Source organism: Falco cherrug, chromosome 8 (assembly GCF_023634085.1).
Source record: "Falco cherrug isolate bFalChe1 chromosome 8, bFalChe1.pri, whole genome shotgun sequence".
In the NCBI taxonomy this organism is placed as follows: Eukaryota; Metazoa; Chordata; class Aves; order Falconiformes; family Falconidae; genus Falco; species Falco cherrug.
The window spans coordinates 47,219,792-47,238,205 of record NC_073704.1 but is presented as its reverse complement, the minus strand read 5'-3'; the positions used below and the strand labels follow the sequence as shown (position 1 = coordinate 47,238,205).

Sequence of the window (18,414 nt, the reverse complement as noted above, 5' to 3'; positions counted from 1 at the left end):
AAACCATGGAGATGTTTGGGATGGAAAGAAAACAAAGATTTGCCTTTGTGGATGTGCCCAGAGGATGTAAGGCTGGCACAAGAAAATTCCTCCTTCACTGAGTGTATGTAAGCAGCTAAGCACCACAAATCTAAAAAGAGCAGAAAAAAGCCGCTTATGTAGGATTTCAGGACAAGCAAACACAAGCATGATTTTGCTTTTATTTCATCTTGTTAACAGTGCCTTAAGACTTACATATATATCTTGGAAATGTGGGGCACGTGGAGTTATTTTAAGTAAACAGACAAAGATGTTTCATTTGTAGGAAGTGGTGACCTTCACTTGTGGTATTGAGCCATTCTCACAGGGTCTGTAAGTCCACTGTGCTTCACTTTTACCTCCAACAGACAGTAAGGTGCCTCTCTGCCAAGCTGCATGTGGTTTGAACAGCGGTAACAGTAGCCTATGGTCTATAGACACTTCTCATCAACACTGCAAGGGAAGGGAGTGTTCTGGTATAAGGTAGCGTGATAGGGAGCATGCCTAAATCCTGAGATGTGCAAAGACAAGTGCAGCACCTGGCAAGAAATGACCCTGCAAACCCAGCTCCCTGAAGTGGAAGAAACTTATGGACAGAAGAAGTGGGAAAAGAGATCAGTTACCTCTTTCATCCTCCACAACTCACAGTGTAAGTACATCCAAAGAAATGAAGGCAGAACAGTACTACGAAAAGGCAAGCGATGCATCTAATACTTCAGCAAAACCTCCGTCTGGGGTGTCTGAAGATGCTGGGGTGGCTTGCTCATGTTTGTCTATGTAAACCTTTTGCACTTTTGTTCTTAGAGCCAAATGTAGACCACGTTATTTTGGGTTGCAAACCACAGACACCCATAAGCACTGAAAAGAAGCTAAATGTAGAGAGAACAATGGGGTTTTTAATGGGTCTAGGTACCTCCCATCTTAAATCCAAGAGTTAAAGTCAATTCCAGCTGTCTTGGACCATCCCTTGCTTGTAAAGAGCCTGTAAGTGACTTGTTTATTCAGAACATCCCAGCTGTGATCATTAATGGATGAAATTTGGTGTTAAACCTTGCTCTAGTCTCTAGAGCACTGGCTCAGTTCTAGGGTACTGGTATCTTGGGTACTGCTTTATACCCATGTTTCTCTTTTTCTGACCGTCTTTTTCAACTGATGGGGGTGGGAGGTCATAGCAGTTAATTTCTTCATTTTACACTATTTTACCCTGTTGCCCTTTCTACGATAGCTGCGATATAATGTTTCAGTAGAGCAATGCTTTGCAAATTTGGCTCAAGGAGACAGTGAGCAAACAGCTTTTCAGAGAGCTTCAACTCAGCTGTCAGAAGGGGCAGTTTGGTTTCTGTGCAAGCAATACTCACATTCCAAACTGCATTAGAGAAAAGCCGGTGGGTTTGTATGCATTTTTATTATCAGTTCCAGATTAAGAATCTGATGCTAATTTCTTCTTAAAGCCTGTGTTTGCAGTAGAATTTATATTCTGAAACAAGAAAAGGATTGTGATGTTTTTCTCACACTAGCTCACTCTTCTTTTTTTTTTTTTCTTTTCTTTTTTTTTTTTCCCCCTGGCTTTACTCCAAGGACCTTTTCTGCTTGTTTGTTACATTCTCAAGATGAAGCACTCGATGGTTACAGCAGTGCTGGTAGTACTGCTGCAGGTTTCTCAGAGTTTCCCTGCCTTGTACCACCGAGGTTGGTGGAGGCTGTTAAGGGAAGGAGATAGTTGTGGAAAATGCAATTTGGCACTTTGCTCTGAGCCTAAGGACTGTCCAGCCGGGACTGTACTGGATCGTTGTGGCTGCTGTCCTGAATGTGGAAATGTGGAAGGTCAGATCTGCGACTTGGACCAGGGCAATCATTTTTACGGGCAATGTGGGGACAACCTCGAGTGCAGGTTGGATGCTGATGAAGCAAGGTTTGGGGAAGTTCCTGAGCCCCAGTGTGTGTGCAAGTCTCAAGAGAGCATCTGTGGACCTGAAGGGAAAACCTACGAGAACATCTGTCAATTCAACAAGGCTTATGCTACGAAAAGAAATATCAGCATGAAACATAAAGGGCCATGTGAATCAGGTAACATGTAGAGGCACTTCCAAACTGAAAAAAAAATCTAATTCTTATTTTCAGATGTGTTACTAGATGCTCTTGTCTAACTTTGTTAAAATAATACTGCATTTTTGTTATAATTATCATTATTTTGTTATAATACTACTTTGTGTTAAACGTGGTTCAGCAGCTGGTACTTAATCTTGTATGTTACAAACTTCCTATAGACTAGTGGATTAAATCACTTGGTGACTATATGCCATAGATCTACAGACTAGTTCTGCTGTGAACAAGCAGAGTATGAGATATTTTCTACAAAAATTGTATGTGTAGTTGGGAATAGGTAAACAGATAGGATAGTCTGGGAGGACTGGGGAAATAATTACAATTATATGAGGACTGACCTGATATTGAAGTGGTGATAGCAAGGCAGATCTCATTTATATATAGGTAAACATACATATATGCAAGCACGTATGTATCCCACCTGTGTGTATATATGGTAAGCAGTGAAGCAGAGGCAACAGAAGGAGATAGGGCTTAATTAACAGATTTGTTCTTTTCCCCCAAAAAAAAGGCTAAAACAATCTAATTTTGGAATCTTCATAAAATCTAGCTAACCCATGAAACAGAAAACCCAAATATCAGAACAAAATCAAACTGAAACAATTTCCCTAAAGACACTTAGAGTTCATGAACAGTTGTCTACAATGATTATTAGTGGAAAGATTCTTAGCTGAGTTGTATAGGAGAATCCTGCCTCCTGCGCGTGTGCTGTCCTCATTCTTCACATTATTACAAGTCTTTACTCCTGGGCACCTTTCACCTAAGTCACATGAATATAAAATGAAAATGAAAAAGTGAACAGGCTTTGTTTTTTGAATGAGAAACTGCTTGTGGTTTGTTGTGTGTTTTTTTTTTTAAGTTAATGAAATATTTTCTCAAATGAATTAAGTAGAAGAGGTCTCTGGGTCACAAATGGGTCCATGGTTCTAGGAATCTGAAATTGCATCTCTGGCAAAGGTCCATATATGAGACTAACTTGGGTACATTTTACCCACTCCTTGCTAGCAATCTGTTCCCTCCAAGTTAGACTGTATGCTGTGCTTTTATATTGAATGAACACTAGATATTGAATACCTAAAAGGTAAAGTGATGAACAGCTAATACCAGACCTCTTTCTTCTTTCTCTAGTTAGAAGAGAAGATGCATTAAAGAATCCCTTATTTGCCATCAGGGTATTAAGCTGGGAAAAAAGGCTTGTCAGTAAAAAGACATTCAGAAAACTCTGCCCACAGTACGATTGAAAGCCTATTAGCCCTCGGGTAGGTCTTCTTCTTTGGGATTAAAATAGCACTAGTTCTTGTGGCATAACCCCTTCAGGAAGATTTCAGTTGGAAGTGCCACTCCAGTAGCAAGTGACGGTAACTTTGCAGCAGAGGCAGCTGTTCATGCATACAGGCTTAAAGCAATGGTCCGTTCTAATTAATTAAACAGAACCGGCCATATACAAAAAACTTCAGTTTGGAAGTACTATCACTTTTACTTGCTGGTGTTGTCATCCAGCAGGCCTTGCAGTCACCTGAGGCACATAACATCACTCATCACGCAGGAGGAATGAGCTTTGCTGCTCTGCAGGCAAGCGTCACCCCCAACATTTTCCCACTGTTTTCCTGGGTCCCCAGAAGGGCTGGACCCTCTCTTCAGGAACTCAGATAGATTTCCTACCATCACTCAGCCCACTGAATCCCACGGAAGCCTGGGGGAAGGTTCATAGCCGTATCAGTGCTGCGCAGAGTTTAGTTAAGCAAAACGGGGGCCGGTTCCCTCAGAGCACCCACCTGGCATCCACACCCAGCTGCAGCGAAACACTGGAGCCTGAGGTGGGTGCTGGGCTCACGGAGGAGCAGCACCACGAGTGCCCCTCTTCTCAAGCTTTCTGAGCAGCAGCTGACCATGCCGGCTGCGTAGGTTGTGGTTTAGACTCTGGAAGGAGCCTGGGCCCTTCAGCAAGCAGCAGGGCACAGAGGTGCTACCAGGGGGGCCCATGCCTCGTTCCCCACGGGAGTTTACCATCAGCCCCCCCCCCCCCCCCGCCACAGCAGCTCTCTGAAGCAGCACAGCGGGCATGTGAAAGGGCACCGTGATTTAGAGTGGTTTTTCATGGCTGCAGCTGATGACAAAAGGCAACAGGGAGTCTGGCACTGAGAGCAGCACCTCGCTGCGGCACTCGCTTTCCGCTGACTTCAATTTGCATGAGAAACAGTGAACACTGTGGGGTTTTGGTACCAAGCTATAAATACAACCTTCACTCAACTCAAAGTACTTTGTTTTGTTATTTCTCCTTCAAAGCATCTGCTGTTTCCTATTGATGCCAAATGGATTAATTGTATACAGCAACCGATGAATAAATAAATAACAATAAACTTCTTTCATCAGAAGAGTATAGCCTTTTATCTTTCATCCATCACCAGAAAAAGGAGAAGAAAAAGGCCTAGCTCCCTAAAGAAACATTGAAAAAGCCTTTATTTTCCTGAAACCTAGTTTTGATCAGTTTATCTAATAATTTACCAAGGTTACTAAGTACATTGATTATATACAGATTCTCTACGCTTAATCCATCCCCATTCACATTCAGACCTTTCTTGCTGATGATTTAATAAAGTAATGGAACAATATAGCAGTGATTCTCTTTATAAGTTAGCTGTCACATAATTTATTTTAAATGTAAATTTTGGAGTAAAAAACAAATAACCCATGAAATTTTCTGACATTTTCATCAAATGAGATATAGATTAGCAAAAATGAATATGAGTTAAGGGGAAAAAAAGAATCATGTTATCTAATTCATTAATCTGGAGTGATATTGGGTGAATGTTGATTGTGAAACTGAAGCAGTATTTTGACTTTTCCTGATTTCTGGTTTGTCTTCTGTAACGCACGAGGGTAATTCATGACTGGGACTGTAAAAGGAAGGGAGCAACTACTGCCCATTCACGTCTGGACACTGAGACATGAGAATGCTTGCTATAGCTATAGCTATGAAGAAAAATTTATCTACTCCAGGAATCAAAATGGCAGGTTATTGTAACAATAAAGATCCATTTCTAAAGACACAGTTATAAAAAAAAAAAAAAAAAAGTATACACAGATATGCATGGGACAATTTGGCTGAACACAAAATCTGAAACACTCAAAAATGCAGTTTGTAAATTTCTGTTAAAATGATACCTCATTACTTCAATTTTCTTCTGTAAAATACAGCAAAATGGTGTTGTGAGACGTGCTGTTTTATTTCTCCAAGTTTGATCAGATAATGCAAGTATTTATTGTGTGTTCAGGTTCAGAAAAGGCAGTTTGGTTAGATCAGAACTGTGGTTCTTCCTACATGCTATGACTTTGATCTTGGATGATGCCAGTCCTGGTCAGCCCTGGTCCAGCAAAGCCTTAACTACCTCTATGAAAGTACTCAACTGGGTGTGACTCGGACCATGGCTAGACATTTCCAAGCTATCATCTGTATTCTCCTTCCAGCTAATGGAGGAAGGGGTACTTCCAGTGCGGAATTCATCTTGGTGTATGGTAGACTGCTGGAAAATTTCTCGTACGTGAACAGCTATAATGCAGATCTGTAATTCAGACCCTTACATCCTCGAGGCTAAGGATGTGTTTACATGGTGTGGTGAAGCCAGAGCCCTCAGCCTCACACAGCTGGGCCATGGCTGTGGACAGTCTCACAAGCAGGACTCCGTTCTTGACAGTATTTCAGCGTTGTCAGTGTGTCCATGGGCCTGTGTTAGCACCAGAACAAAAATACTACTAACCAGTCAACATCTGAGTGTTTCAAGAGTTTTTCATGCTGTCTGTACAAGAATAATTTAAAGAACTCATGTGAGTCAACATAGATATTAGCTTCTTTTTCACAGTTTAAGCTTAACTACAGTGGATGTATCATTAAAAGGAGTGTGGCTGCACTGAGTTTTGGTAGTTCAAAGTATGCTTTAATATCAGACCCTACATGATAAGTTCATAGGCAAAAAAAGTTCTTATCCAAGATATTAAGTTAATGTTGATTTGAATACAAGACTTTTGAAATAATAAACAGATTCTGAATGTACAGGTCTCATGAAAAACAAAGCATTTAAGGGTTTAATTATCCTAGTTTGAAAATCTTACTTTTAAAGAGTAACAGGATTGTTCAATGAGGCATTCATAAATGGGGAAACTGATACTTTGCTGGATAATTTGTTTGCAATTAATTTTAATCAGTATGCATTTGATATTTTCTGAACAGATACCAATCCTGAAAAACTGACCAATGTATTAGAAACTTTGCCTGAAAACCTGGAACAAGTCGTTAGAGTTTCAAATGCTGAAGCATAAATGCTGTACCTACATATATATTACAATATTGCAAGTAAAAATATATTCATTGTACTATAAGTTTCTATTTCCAAGCATCTGGAATCTGTACAAAAATAGAACCATTAATTAAATACAAGTACAATGGCCCAGAAAATGCATTCGTTTTTAAACACTGGCCTGAAAATAGAATGAAAACAGGCTTTAGAAGGAAAAACGTTTCTGGCTGAGAAAAAACAGATCAGGGAAAAAAGCAGAGATCTCCAAAATAGGAAGGCTGTGATAGCAGTTAGTATGTTATTTTGCTCTCCACTGGTAAATTTCATCATGTCCTGTTAACATTTAATATGTTCATGCATGCTTATAGAGGGATATGTGTTTAAATCACGTGTGAATGCATCAGCTAGCAGTTTATTTTTAAAATGTCTTCACATCCCTGGACTGGCTCCCTCTCGTGGTTAACGTCAGCTTTTTCTTTGGGAAAAAGTGGGAGAGTATAATTCAGGGGCAATAAATCAACAGTGGAGGGGGATGAGGGGAAGAGAACAATAGGAAACAAGTGGAAATCTAACAATTATAATAAACGTTACATAAAACCTTATAAAAATAATTGGACTTCAATCACTTTTATTACTTGTCTCATAACAAGAACATCAGATGAAATTGATAGCTATTGAGGATAAATGTGAAACTTATTAATGCTGTTATTCTGTAACTTGCTGCAATGGATAACAGAGAGGGATAAGATTCTAATAAGTTCCAAGGCAATGATGTCCTCAGAAAAAATTTTGACAAGCTAGCAGTGCAAGTATTTAGCTTTTAAGCTAACCAAAATGTAATATAAATTAAGAAGAACTACCATGTATAATCAAGTTACTCTCTGATTGTTTGCTGCAGAATTTCTTGTTCTTCCCTCTGAAGGTCTAGTCAAGTACTGGCTACCCAGCTGGGCCTTGAGTCTAATCCATGATGACAGTTCATGGGACACAAACTTTTAATTTCAGTTTAAGCTTCACAATCACGTACAAGGGAAAAAGACAGACAGGTCCTTTGAAATAAGCGTTTTAAAAAGCCTGCTCACCCTTTAATGGGACACAAGGTGTTCTGAGCTTTAAAAGCTGCTTGGAATCATGTGGCTCTTCATAATGTGTTAGCTGGCAAAAGGCAAACTGGTTCTATCACATGAAGTAGAAATTAATGTTATATGCTTTTGTGTTTGTGTTGTCTTTCTCTCACTGTCTTCTAAAGCACTGTTCTGTCTGTTCTTTGCAGCTCCTGTTATTTCTATGCCACCTCAAGATGTCCAGAATTACACAGGCAATGATGTCATTTTTGGCTGTGAGGTGTCAGCCTACCCTATGCCACACCTTGAATGGAAAAAAAAGGGGAATAAAATGTTTCTGCCAGGAGATGATGCCCACCTCTCAGTACAGGTAAAACTTGCACTTTCCATGTCAGACAGTTTGGGATGAGGAGTGGAGGGATTAATCAGGGAATTCTTCCCACAGAATACAATACTGTGCAATAAATAGATTCCCAATAGGGACCCTCTGACTGTGTAAAGAATTATGATTTCAGTCAGTGCAAGGATCATTGCTTTGGCAGTCCAAGCAGACGAAATAACAGCCAGGGTACTGCCATCTGGCCTGCTGCAGGGAAAGAAAAGATGGAAGATTCTCCTTATGTAGGCATGATTCTGGAAAAAAAATGAATGAACATATAAACGGAACCATTTAGGCTGCTACCTAAAAGAAGGTGCATTCTGGGAAGGATGACTGTTGGCAACAATTTTTCTACTCTTGATGCAGAAGCAGAATTCTGGCAGGTATCTAAATTTCTCCTTTGCAAGATGCTGTTTCTGGAGACCTGCCATTTGGGTTCAGTCCCTGAGGCATCCAAAAGAAAAGCAAAGAAACTTGCTCATTTTATGGAGGACACTGTGTTTTAATCTGAGGGGAAAGAGCAGAATGGTATTAGTAGAGGCTTCAAGCAAACCTAGAAATAGCCTTGAAGTTTGAGCTAAAATGAAATAAATTAAAATGCTAATTCCTTTAAACGGAAATAACATTCTGGGGAGACAAGCTAACAATACCAGATGTACAGGCAGACCACAGTAAGGCTGAAGCCAGCATCTGCGCGCCTCCCCCGATGGACAAAGAATACAAACAGAGACTACAAAGAGAAATGCGTGGCAAATCTCACTTTCTGGACATACAGCCCAGAAATGGTATGATCCAATGGACACGGGTCACAATCTGAACAAAAAGGTAGACAGAAAAAGCACAGAAGCAGCTAATTAAACAGTACAGTGCTACTGAAGAGTCCAAATTATTTAGAAATGTTTCCAGAGGCAGCATGAACACAGGTGGGATTAGTGGACTTAGATCTGCCCAGAAACAATGGTGCAAAGCACCACATCCAAATGCTGGTCACCTCAGAGGCTAAACTGAGCTCTGTTAACCTATCTCCATTAATAGATTCAGCATGAGAGATTCTCTGTGAACATCTGTTAATGGTTTTCTGTTTGGAAAAGAAAGCTCACCCTTTAAGAGGCTTTAGCCCAAGTCAGTTGAAACTGATTGTCATGAAGTGTGAAAGCTCATGGTATGTCACGCCAATCCATTAACATCTGGATGCCGAGTGTCACCTTGGTCGGGCCCCTTGGCCCTGAACAACTCAACCAGACCCACCTGCTGCTTCTGTCCTGAAGAAACTGATGAGCTTGAGAACAGGTGGCAATGCTTTGAAGCAGCAGCAAGTGGTATGGGATGACAGACAGGAGAAGCATTGGGAATCAGTAGCATGAGAAGGAATAGAAATGAGAGCACTGTGAAGGGCAATGAAGTTTAAAGAGCAGAGGTGGGAAAGCATGAACTCACAGGCACAGAGCAACAAGAAGTTAAAACATAGCACAGCAGAAACAAACAGAATCAAAGCATGATGGCAGTAAACCAAAAGCAAAGGTTGGAATGATGTTTAATCCATCCACAAATATTTTAAGAAATACCATGGTGTCTCCTACCTACTTAATTTCTATAATTTCTTTCTCTTCTCAAAGGCAAGAGGTGGGCCTCAGAAGTATGGTGTGACAGGCTGGCTGCAGATTCAAGGCCTCAAAAAATCAGATGAAGGCGTTTACATCTGCCACACCAAAAATAAGCATGGTGCAACATATGCCTCTGCGAGATTGAAAGTCATTGATGGTATTACCTTTTTATTTGCATGTTAAGAATATAAATATGCATACAAGCAGGCTGCAAAGGACAGATTTGTCAGAATACAAATGAAGACTATGAGAAATTACCTAAAGATGTCAATATTTAAACTTTTCTGTGTGCTTTTCTTTTACTTTATCCCCTAACAGGTTAATATGGTAATATTTTGCTGAAAATTATACTAGCTTCCACAAAACAGAAAGCTGTGGATCATAGCCATACAGCTGAGACACATGTTATTCCACTGTCCTTATCCTACAGAAGTCCTTTGATGTTAGTAGGAACTCTGCACGCAGAACAACAGCTGTTGTAGCTAAGCAAGTCTTTGAACTACAGCAGTTCTGCATTGCTGTTTATTTTTCAAAAAATTAGGAAGGAAACAGTTGTTACTCCTTAATGAGTGTTTGGAAAGATGTAAGAAATAGCTTTACTATTGTTTTGCATTGGGCCCAGTCCTGCAGAATAACATCCTTCTTCCTCCAGGAAAAACCAGGTTTCCTGGCAAATGCAGGGTAAAGATGCTTTGTCTTCTATTTGCCTCCCGGTTTGAGGAGTTTGTCACCGGTTTGTCAATGACCTTGTTTCTGCAGGTGACTTTCAAAGCTTTATTGGCTCTGGTCATATTTTCAGGTACATAGGATCTGCAGAGGACTGAACTCATAGCTCACTAGTACTGGGGATTAAATGTATTTTCAACATCTTAAAATGTGAATGATATAAAAATTTGCTCATATTTCATGAGCTTCAGTGATACAAGGTCTAGTCATCAGATAAAAACCCTCTCCTTTTCATTGATAACAAGATTCAGAAACACTGAGCTTGCCGTACAGATACGAAACCATACTTTGCTCTTTGTTCCTATCTACAACTAATTTAATCTGGATTCAATTACATCTTGCAGGATCATCTCCTACATTTGCATTTTCTGCTGGCAGTAGAAGTGCAAGCTACAGCATTGAATATGGGGACTATTATGACCATTCTGATGATGAAGATGAGGAAGAATATGAATCCGGGGACTATGAAAATTGAAACAACTTTGAATAATACTTTTTATATATCTGTTGACCATAACCTTTCACACTCTGTTCTATTTACTAGTAGTCTCTGTGCCATAAATGGCTCCTCTGATAACGCACATATTCACTTGTGTATCCACCCTCCTGAAATTCAGCTATAGCTTAAGTGTATCATGCTACTCACCAGAAAAAAGAACAGTTGTAAATCCATACATTTAGACTGTTAAATAAAACTCTTAAATGTGCACCTGTCCACTAAGTACACCGAAGGGATCCAATTTTATATTAATTTTTTGAATGTAAATTATGTTATAATTTCTTTCATTCTAATTTGTCTAGCAAAAATGTCCATAGTTAAACAATATTTTTACTTGTATCAATTTCCTCTTTTCTATAATGTACTAAGAAGTATCAAGAGATTGTTCACATGGCAACAAACCTAAGTATGAAGGTTGCAAAACAGTCTTTAATCTCCTTAGCTGATGTTTTCTCATAAGTTTCAGCAAGATTTTCCTTCTCATTTGAAATTTGTCATGGTTAGTCTCATCAAGGGTGAATTATCTGTCTTTTGGGCAGTTATTTTGTTTACTTTTTTTTTTAGATACATTGAAGCAATCACAGTCAAAACAAGTAAGTGCCGTTTCACTAGCAATACTCAAAAATACCCAGAAAAGATTTCTTGTGTATTCAAACAGCTGTGCATACCTTTTGACTTCCTTTTGTAACAGCTCTTGCGCTACTAACAGCGTCAGCTTCTTCCCACCAGCCTAGGCAACGGTTTAAGATTTGGGGTTATTACTTTTACTCTGCACAGCATCACATTTGGTGAGAATTACTGCAGTTTAGAGAAGGCAGTTGTTCTGCGGCTCAGTGCATGCCCCTCAAACACACAGAGATCCACACACAGAACCAGTATTTGTCTTTTGTCTTGGACTGACCAAGACTTGCTCTTGTATCTGACCCATGTATACTATGTCCAACTAAAAGTGCGTTCAGCATTGCCACACTTCTGGAAATGACAGGCAGAAATGCAGGCATCATTTTCTTCCTGAAAACCACCAGAACACATGCACGTTTTTCAAATTGTCTCAACCACTTATCAATCAACATGAACCAGACAGCAAATGACATGCAATTCAAAAACACAAGACTTCAAAGTGTAAAGTGATCACCCTGAAAAATTTCTCCAATTTCTTTTATTAACTAATTACATGAGGGCTGGCTCTGAATTAATGAGTGACTGAAAATACAAAACTATGAAAACCACTTTTGGGAGGCAGTTACACCTGTTGGTTCCCATTGGCTGAGGGCAGATGAATAGCAGTAAATTACTGAACAACATTAATGACTAAGGAAGAAAAAGTTCAGACAACTACACGTAAACCCTCAGTATTTGCAGTTGTCTTTATCTGATGCACAAACCCATGTAGTGATTACTGCACACACAGATGTAACTTGAAGTTAAATTAATGGTGTTAAGGAAGCTTTAAGGGCAGTCTTACTGTATGCATATACATACTGCGTAGATTACTTAATGTATATACAGTGCAACACAAATTCCTCCTTTAATGTGCTCTTTTGTGCTTTTTTGCCATTAGGCAGATTTTTCCTTTCAATTTGAATTACATTAAGAAATTGGTTATAGACTGTGTTTGCCCTGAGGTATTATTGATCTTTGCCCTGGTAGCAAACAACCTAAGAATAATTTATTTGGTTTCAGACTTTATCTAGAGTATTGGCAACTTATGAGTAGAAAGCATGCCATTTTATCATTGAAAATATTAATTTGTTTTAACCAGGAGTATGAAACGGTTTCATATTTAACTACTGATTTTGTTGTATGGGCTCTTCCTAGTGGTATAACTAGTGGTTAATATATATTCCTAGTGGCTAGTAACTTTTTTTGCTTATCCACTATACAGAAATGTGAACATAAAATTGTCTGGTAGGAATCACTGATTATTTTTTTTAAGGGGGTATTTTTTATGGAACTATTTAATCTGCAGAAATATATTCAAGATCAATTGTGATCTGCGTTGCAAATGAATGAATTACATTACTAAACCAATTACTAAAGTGTGGCAATATATACTGGCATGGACTAGTGTGTGGCACAGAAAATAATCTTGAAATCATTAGCCATAGAAATAAATTAGAATTCTTCAGGGCCTTTTGCTGTTGTTAATGTAAAATTAAAACCAGAAAGAATGTTTCAATAAGAAAATATGCAGCAGAACCATATCAAACACCAGTCTGCAAGTGTTTGGCCTGATGGACTATGTCTATTTAAACAAAGCTAACCTTCCCAGAACAAAGGGTTCTAAATTAAATATACTGCATTTCTCTCTGTATGGGTTTTTTTTTTTTCTGTATTTAATAATTTGTTGTAAATTATCAGCCATTCCTTTCAGTAAGAAAACTGCATTTTAGGAAAACTCCCTGCCTGATGCAAAAAAAAGAAGGAACACTGACACTCTGAACATTTGCTAGTTCTTTCGGGGGTGGGGAAGAACTGGCTGGCTTTATTTATATGCTTTAATCAAGTCACAAATTAAAAAAGCATAGAGAAGATTCGGCCCTCTAAGCAGTGTGGCAAATGAATGGATCTAATTGTGAATGCACTGCCTGTAGCCACAGATCTATTCACATAATCCAAAGTAACAGCAAATTCAGGAAGTTGGTTCTATTCCACCTAGCAGAAAATGAGGCAGACTTGAGCTGGAAGCTGTGTACTAACACTCGTGAGCCAGACCTAAAACCCTTCTTTAATTCAGCTTCCACTGAACACAGCAAGAATTTTGTTGTTATCTTCCATGGAAGCGAGGGTGAATTTCACGGTACAACTTCCTCCTGTCAATGCCTGTCACACAAGCATCTTCACTGTGTCATTTCCCCGTCCCACGTAAAGACAAAGGAATTGTATAAAAGTTGTTAAATCAATTACACTCCTTAATGCAGATTTGTCCATTGGGCTAGGACTCTGACATAGTCTGGGGTAGTTTCACAATCTAACATTCTTACTTGCCTTGTTAAATCTCAGGAGTTATGTCAGGTATTAGTCTAGGAATCCATTAATTCTTTAGCTAGACAGTGGGGGGGGTCCCCCTTAAAATAATCAGGCTATAGTTGACAGAAATCAGATACAGAAATGCAATTGCCTGTGTCTCAGAGATTAAAATGATTCAACCGATGATTAAATAACAAATAGTCATGCGGCTGCACTATGCAGCTAAGCACGCAACTGAGCAAGTCTTCCTGGCCTACCTCATGGTACCAGCTTTGTGCTTTCAACTTCTCCGTGCTCATTCATCAGCACAGAAAGGAGGCCCAGGCTGGAGGGCAACAGGTGTTTCTGGCTAAGAAGAACCACACTCGCTCCAGACAAGCTGGAAACGGCTCACGGCTGCAGAAGCCACAAGCTCTCACTCAGACTTAAGATACATATGCTGTCCGCAGGTTATGTTCAGCTTTTGAACTATTTAACTTACTAACCTAATTTCTGCATGTCTTTGCATAGCTTAGTGGCACAGCCTAGGCTCTGCTCACATGGTCAAGGTCTCTGAAGGATATGCAAAAGCTTCCTTTTACCTTTTCAACCTGTACTGGCAAGCTGCTTCTGGCTCTTTGGACAGTGTGTAATTGTACTGCATCAGAGAGTTTCCCAATTTTTCTACACTATAATTTATGGCTGACTTTCCTCACCCCAAGTCACCATTTCATTCCCTATTCCTCAATCCCAGGAATTCTTGTTTTGATCTGCCCCTCTGGTCTCCTTTTAAATCCTTTCTGTTTTTTTTCTTCTGTGTATCACCAGTCCTTTTATTCTTCTCCTGGTATGTTTTGTGACTTTCCCTTTCTTTTAGACTATGGCTATAGATAAACGATTCTGTATCTTCACAGGGTAAAAGATGAAAACTTGGGTTAAGGCATATTCCAGGACTGAGGCAGTCATTAGGGGACTGGGTAATTTGAGCCAGCTTTTCAAAAACAATCCCTTTGACTTTTGGAAGTGCCAGCCACCAAAGTCAGTTGTGAGGGCAAAATAAGAGACTCCATTTGAAACCATCATCCATTTTGATTTTGCTTCATTCTCCAATAATTACTGAAGGTACTTTGTACAAAAGTGTATGGTTCAGTGATGGTACCATCATTCAACTATGATAGTTCATGTACAAAGAAATTACTCTTCCTGCCCCAATTAGATTGTCATAACTGTTTCTTGACTTCGCTGCTAGAAGGCAAATTCAGCTAGGAATACATCCAATTCACTTTTGCATTCCAGGTCTAAAGCAGCTCCCATTTCCAGAGGAATTCTACCAGTCTGGGCCTCTTTTGGCCAATGTGGGCCATGGAACAGCAGGGAAACATGAATAATCTTACACAAACAGCTCAGGCCCTGCATCATCTGTTAACCAGCACAAAAAACAACACGGACTTTTGACCACTGTGGTGTTCAGAGCTGGGAAGGTCAAGGCAAAAATTCTTCCTGCTGTGTTAAAACATCAAACAGCACTGTGCTCAACAAAAACGTCAAGCTTTTTGGGTGCAATACTCATAAATGCTGTCAGCTGGCTATAGCAGCAGTCCTCACTGACTCTTTTCCATGACACTTTATCGTTACTTAATCCTCCTGCCTGCCCATGCCACTGACTCCAGAAGCGTCTTGTGGAGAGCTGTCCGGCTCCATGCTGTATAGAACCACTGCTCACCTTTAGCAGGTCAAGGAATACAGAAATGCTTCTCTTTCTTTGGGCCTTTCCTAGGTTTCTTCATTAGTGACAAAAGCTTGTTGCTGTCCGATTGCTTATGATGCAAAAGTGAACGCGCATGCAGTCTGTGCCAGGCTCGGTAACCCACACCACACCACCTCACCAACTCCTGCCAAAGGCAGCCGTTCAGGTACCAACAGTGTCACCTTTTAGGAAAACAACCACTCAACCTAGTGACAGGGAATGCACCACCCTTTGGTGCTGCCCCAACAACCGCCTCAGCACCACAGGCTTTGGTTTGGACCTTTCAAGAAGCACAGATAGAGCAGTGCCATGGTGGCTTGGCTCATGCTTATTGGCTGTTGATTTATAAATGTAGGAAATTAACGGTACATTGAATTACATCCATGCAACTTGTGAACTGCTGGCTGTGAAACTGGGAGTATTCTTAAAACCTCTCGTGGACTGTGTGATATGAAGCTCTGACGTTCACTGAGGGAAGCTCTCCTTTCTCTGGTGCTGTCACAACCTGGGAGTAAATTCTTGGGAAACGGTGTCTAAACCTGCCCTGCGCAGAGCCAAATGCAGCCTTACAGCAGCACCTGAACGCGGTACCCAGCGACAATCACGGCCCTTCCAGTCAGGGCAGTCGCCTTCGCACGGCTGCCGCCCCGGAGCGCCAGGAGCGCCTGGCGGCCCCGCGGCCGCTGCTCGGACAAAATGGCGCCTCCCGCGCGCGGCGCCTGTTGGCCCCGGTGGGGTCGGTGCCGCGCCCCCCTCGCGCCAGGCAGCCCCTGCCCGCGCGCCGCCGGCCCCGCCCCCCCGCCCCTCGCCCCCGGCCGGCCCGGCGCGGCTCGGCACTGCCCCCTAGCCCTGCTGGGGCCCGCCGCCCCTCCCTGCGGCCCGCGCCCCGCGCCGCTCGGGAAGATGGCGCTGCGCGTCCAGGTCAGTGCGGCCGGCGCGGCATGGCAGGGGGCAGCGGCGGGGGCCGGGGGGGCCGCGGCGGGCCGTGCGGGGCCGCGGCCGCGGGGGGGCCTGTCGGCGCGGCGGAGGGCCGGGGGCTCGGGGGGGGCACAGGGACGTGCTGGGGAGGCGTGGAGGAGACGTGGGGGACGAGCGGGGCGGCTGCGGCCGGGGGGTGCAGGGGACCGGGCGGTGCGGAGCTCGCCCCGGCGGAGAGGCGGGCGCTGCCCGGGCAGCTGCGGGCCGTGCTGGGGTGAGCCGGAGCCCGTCGGGGCGCTTAGGCGAGGTCGCGGTCGCGGGTGGGCTGGGGGCGCGGGAGGCTGGCGGGGCTGGTGGGGGGCGGCTGGAGCTGTAAATGTCCCAGTGTGGGCGGGGTGCGGGCCGGTGTGGCGCTGGGGGCGGCGGGGCCGGCCGGAGGTGGCGGTGGGTGGGTCTGTGTCTCTCCCTGGAGTTTGCTCGGGACCCGCTCGCTGTGCGGCTGCAGCCCGCCTGCCTGAGGTAGCCGCACCTGCTCGCCTGCGGCCGCTGCTTCCTGAGGGCGCCGCCGCGGCCCGGGCAGCCCCTCCGCGGGCCGTGGCCGAGGGAGCGGCAGCGGGCGGCGGGCGCGGGGCGGCGGGACCCTCGGCGGGGCGTCCGGCCCGAGCCCCTCGCCGGCGGCGGGATGGCAGGCAGCGAGCCCGGGCAGCGTGAGAGAAGCCATTTTAGGCGTTTATTTAAATACGTGGGTGCCAGGCATAGTACATGAAAGGACCACTAAGATACCTTTTGTTAACACCTCGTACCCAAATCCCTATGTTTCTTTTTCCTTCTTTTTTTCTTTTTTAAACACTGGTGTTTCAGCAGTGATGCCTGTCCTGTTGCTCTCGCGTAGAGCTGGAACTTTATTAATAGAATGTTTTCAGTCAGAAAATGCTGATTAAAATCAAAATGTCTGTGGGAATTTGTCGGTGTCAGCAAAACTTTGATCAGGAACCTACCTGGTTGCCTGCCAGTGTGCTGGGCTCCTTGGCCGCCTGCCCGGTGGGCTGCGCCGGGGCTGGCCCCAGCACTTCTGGCCCTTGGTCCTTTCACAGCCTGGTAGGAGCTGCCGCCGTCTTCGGAGAGCTGGAGAGGTGGGACCAGAAGGATCTGGAGAACTTCGTTTAACTTAATCTTGACTATTACGAAAGTGTGACAAGCAGGGGGGGAAAAATTCACTGTATCTAACCGTTTTCATTAGGATGCCATTCTGTTTCTTGGAAAAAGTTACACTTTGTGACCGAAAATGCAGCTTTTTATACAAGTCTGTTTCCACTCCTGACTCACTTAAAGCAGCCAGCATCTAACTGCTAGATCCTCTTCACTGACACAATACTTGTTTTCTTAGGCATCACCTTTCAGCTGTTGATAAGGGTTTGAGTAAAGGAGGTATCCAAAGGCATCAGTTTCACGTGTTCTGCCCTGCTATAAAAAAGGGATTGTGGCAGTCGGCTGTTTTCTTGAAGGAAGTGTATATTTAATATAGAGAGCCAATTTTTCACTTCTCATTGGTTTCTATGAGTATTTTTTTCTTGATAAGGTTAAATAATATCTGTTGCTCAGCTGAGTTGCTGTCATCCACGTGGTTGTATTTGCTGATTTCAAGTTGCATTTTTTGGTTTCATGATCAGAATCAAGGAAAATCAGCATGTTTCCTCAATACTACGCATAAAATACAACCCAGAGAGCATCTAACAATGTCCTTGGCAGCCTGAGAATTCTGAGCAATTTCTGGCCGTACCTCCAACCCACCAATAAGAAAATTTGTCATAACGTTCTCCTGAGACCAAACGTGTCCAGATAAAGCATTTCAAAGTGCTGCAGGTCATCAGTCTCAATATCTGATAAACCAGCTTGTCTCTGAGGGTTGTTACCTAGTTCTCGTTCAGGCTTGCTTTAAAAATTCCCTCATTGTCCTTCAGGTAAAATGCTTCACAGTTTTAACTTGTAAACAAGGAATTAGTTCTGATTCTTAGCCTAAATTTCAGTGTAACCTTAATATATTAATACAGTGCATTAGAAGTGCAGAAATTCTTGAAATCCACTATTAATTCTTCGTAAATCCACTTT

The 18,414-nt window shown here is 42.5% G+C and overlaps 1 protein-coding gene across 2 annotated transcripts; it reads left to right on the top strand.

The window, feature by feature from the left end:
* The first annotated feature begins 482 nt into the window (after positions 1–482).
* Positions 483–12,962, top strand: LOC102057251 (kazal-type serine protease inhibitor domain-containing protein 1-like). Of its 2 annotated transcripts, XM_027810342.2 has the most exons (5): positions 483–1,403; positions 1,629–2,085; positions 7,693–7,853; positions 9,479–9,623; positions 10,537–12,962. In XM_027810342.2, the coding sequence occupies exons 2-5, from the start codon at positions 1,629–1,631 to the stop codon at positions 10,665–10,667; spliced, it is 894 nt and encodes a 297-aa protein (XP_027666143.1). In that variant the 5' UTR covers positions 483–1,403; the 3' UTR covers positions 10,668–12,962. The 2 variants fall into 2 exon arrangements, with proteins under 2 accessions (XP_027666143.1, XP_005442731.1); XM_005442674.3 differs by having other exon boundaries at positions 483–2,085.
* The last annotated feature ends 5,452 nt before the right edge of the window (positions 12,963–18,414 follow it).

Bases quoted from the DNA above. Each gene is read 5' to 3' on its own strand.
- LOC102057251 (XM_027810342.2), top strand. From the start codon at position 1,629: ATGAAGCACTCGATGGTTACAGCAGTGCTGGTAGTACTGCTGCAGGTT. The intron at 2,086-7,692 runs GTAACATGTAGA...TGTTCTTTGCAG, and splicing joins TAAAGGGCCATGTGAATCAG to CTCCTGTTATTTCTATGCCA. The intron at 7,854-9,478 runs GTAAAACTTGCA...CTCTTCTCAAAG, and splicing joins ATGCCCACCTCTCAGTACAG to GCAAGAGGTGGGCCTCAGAA.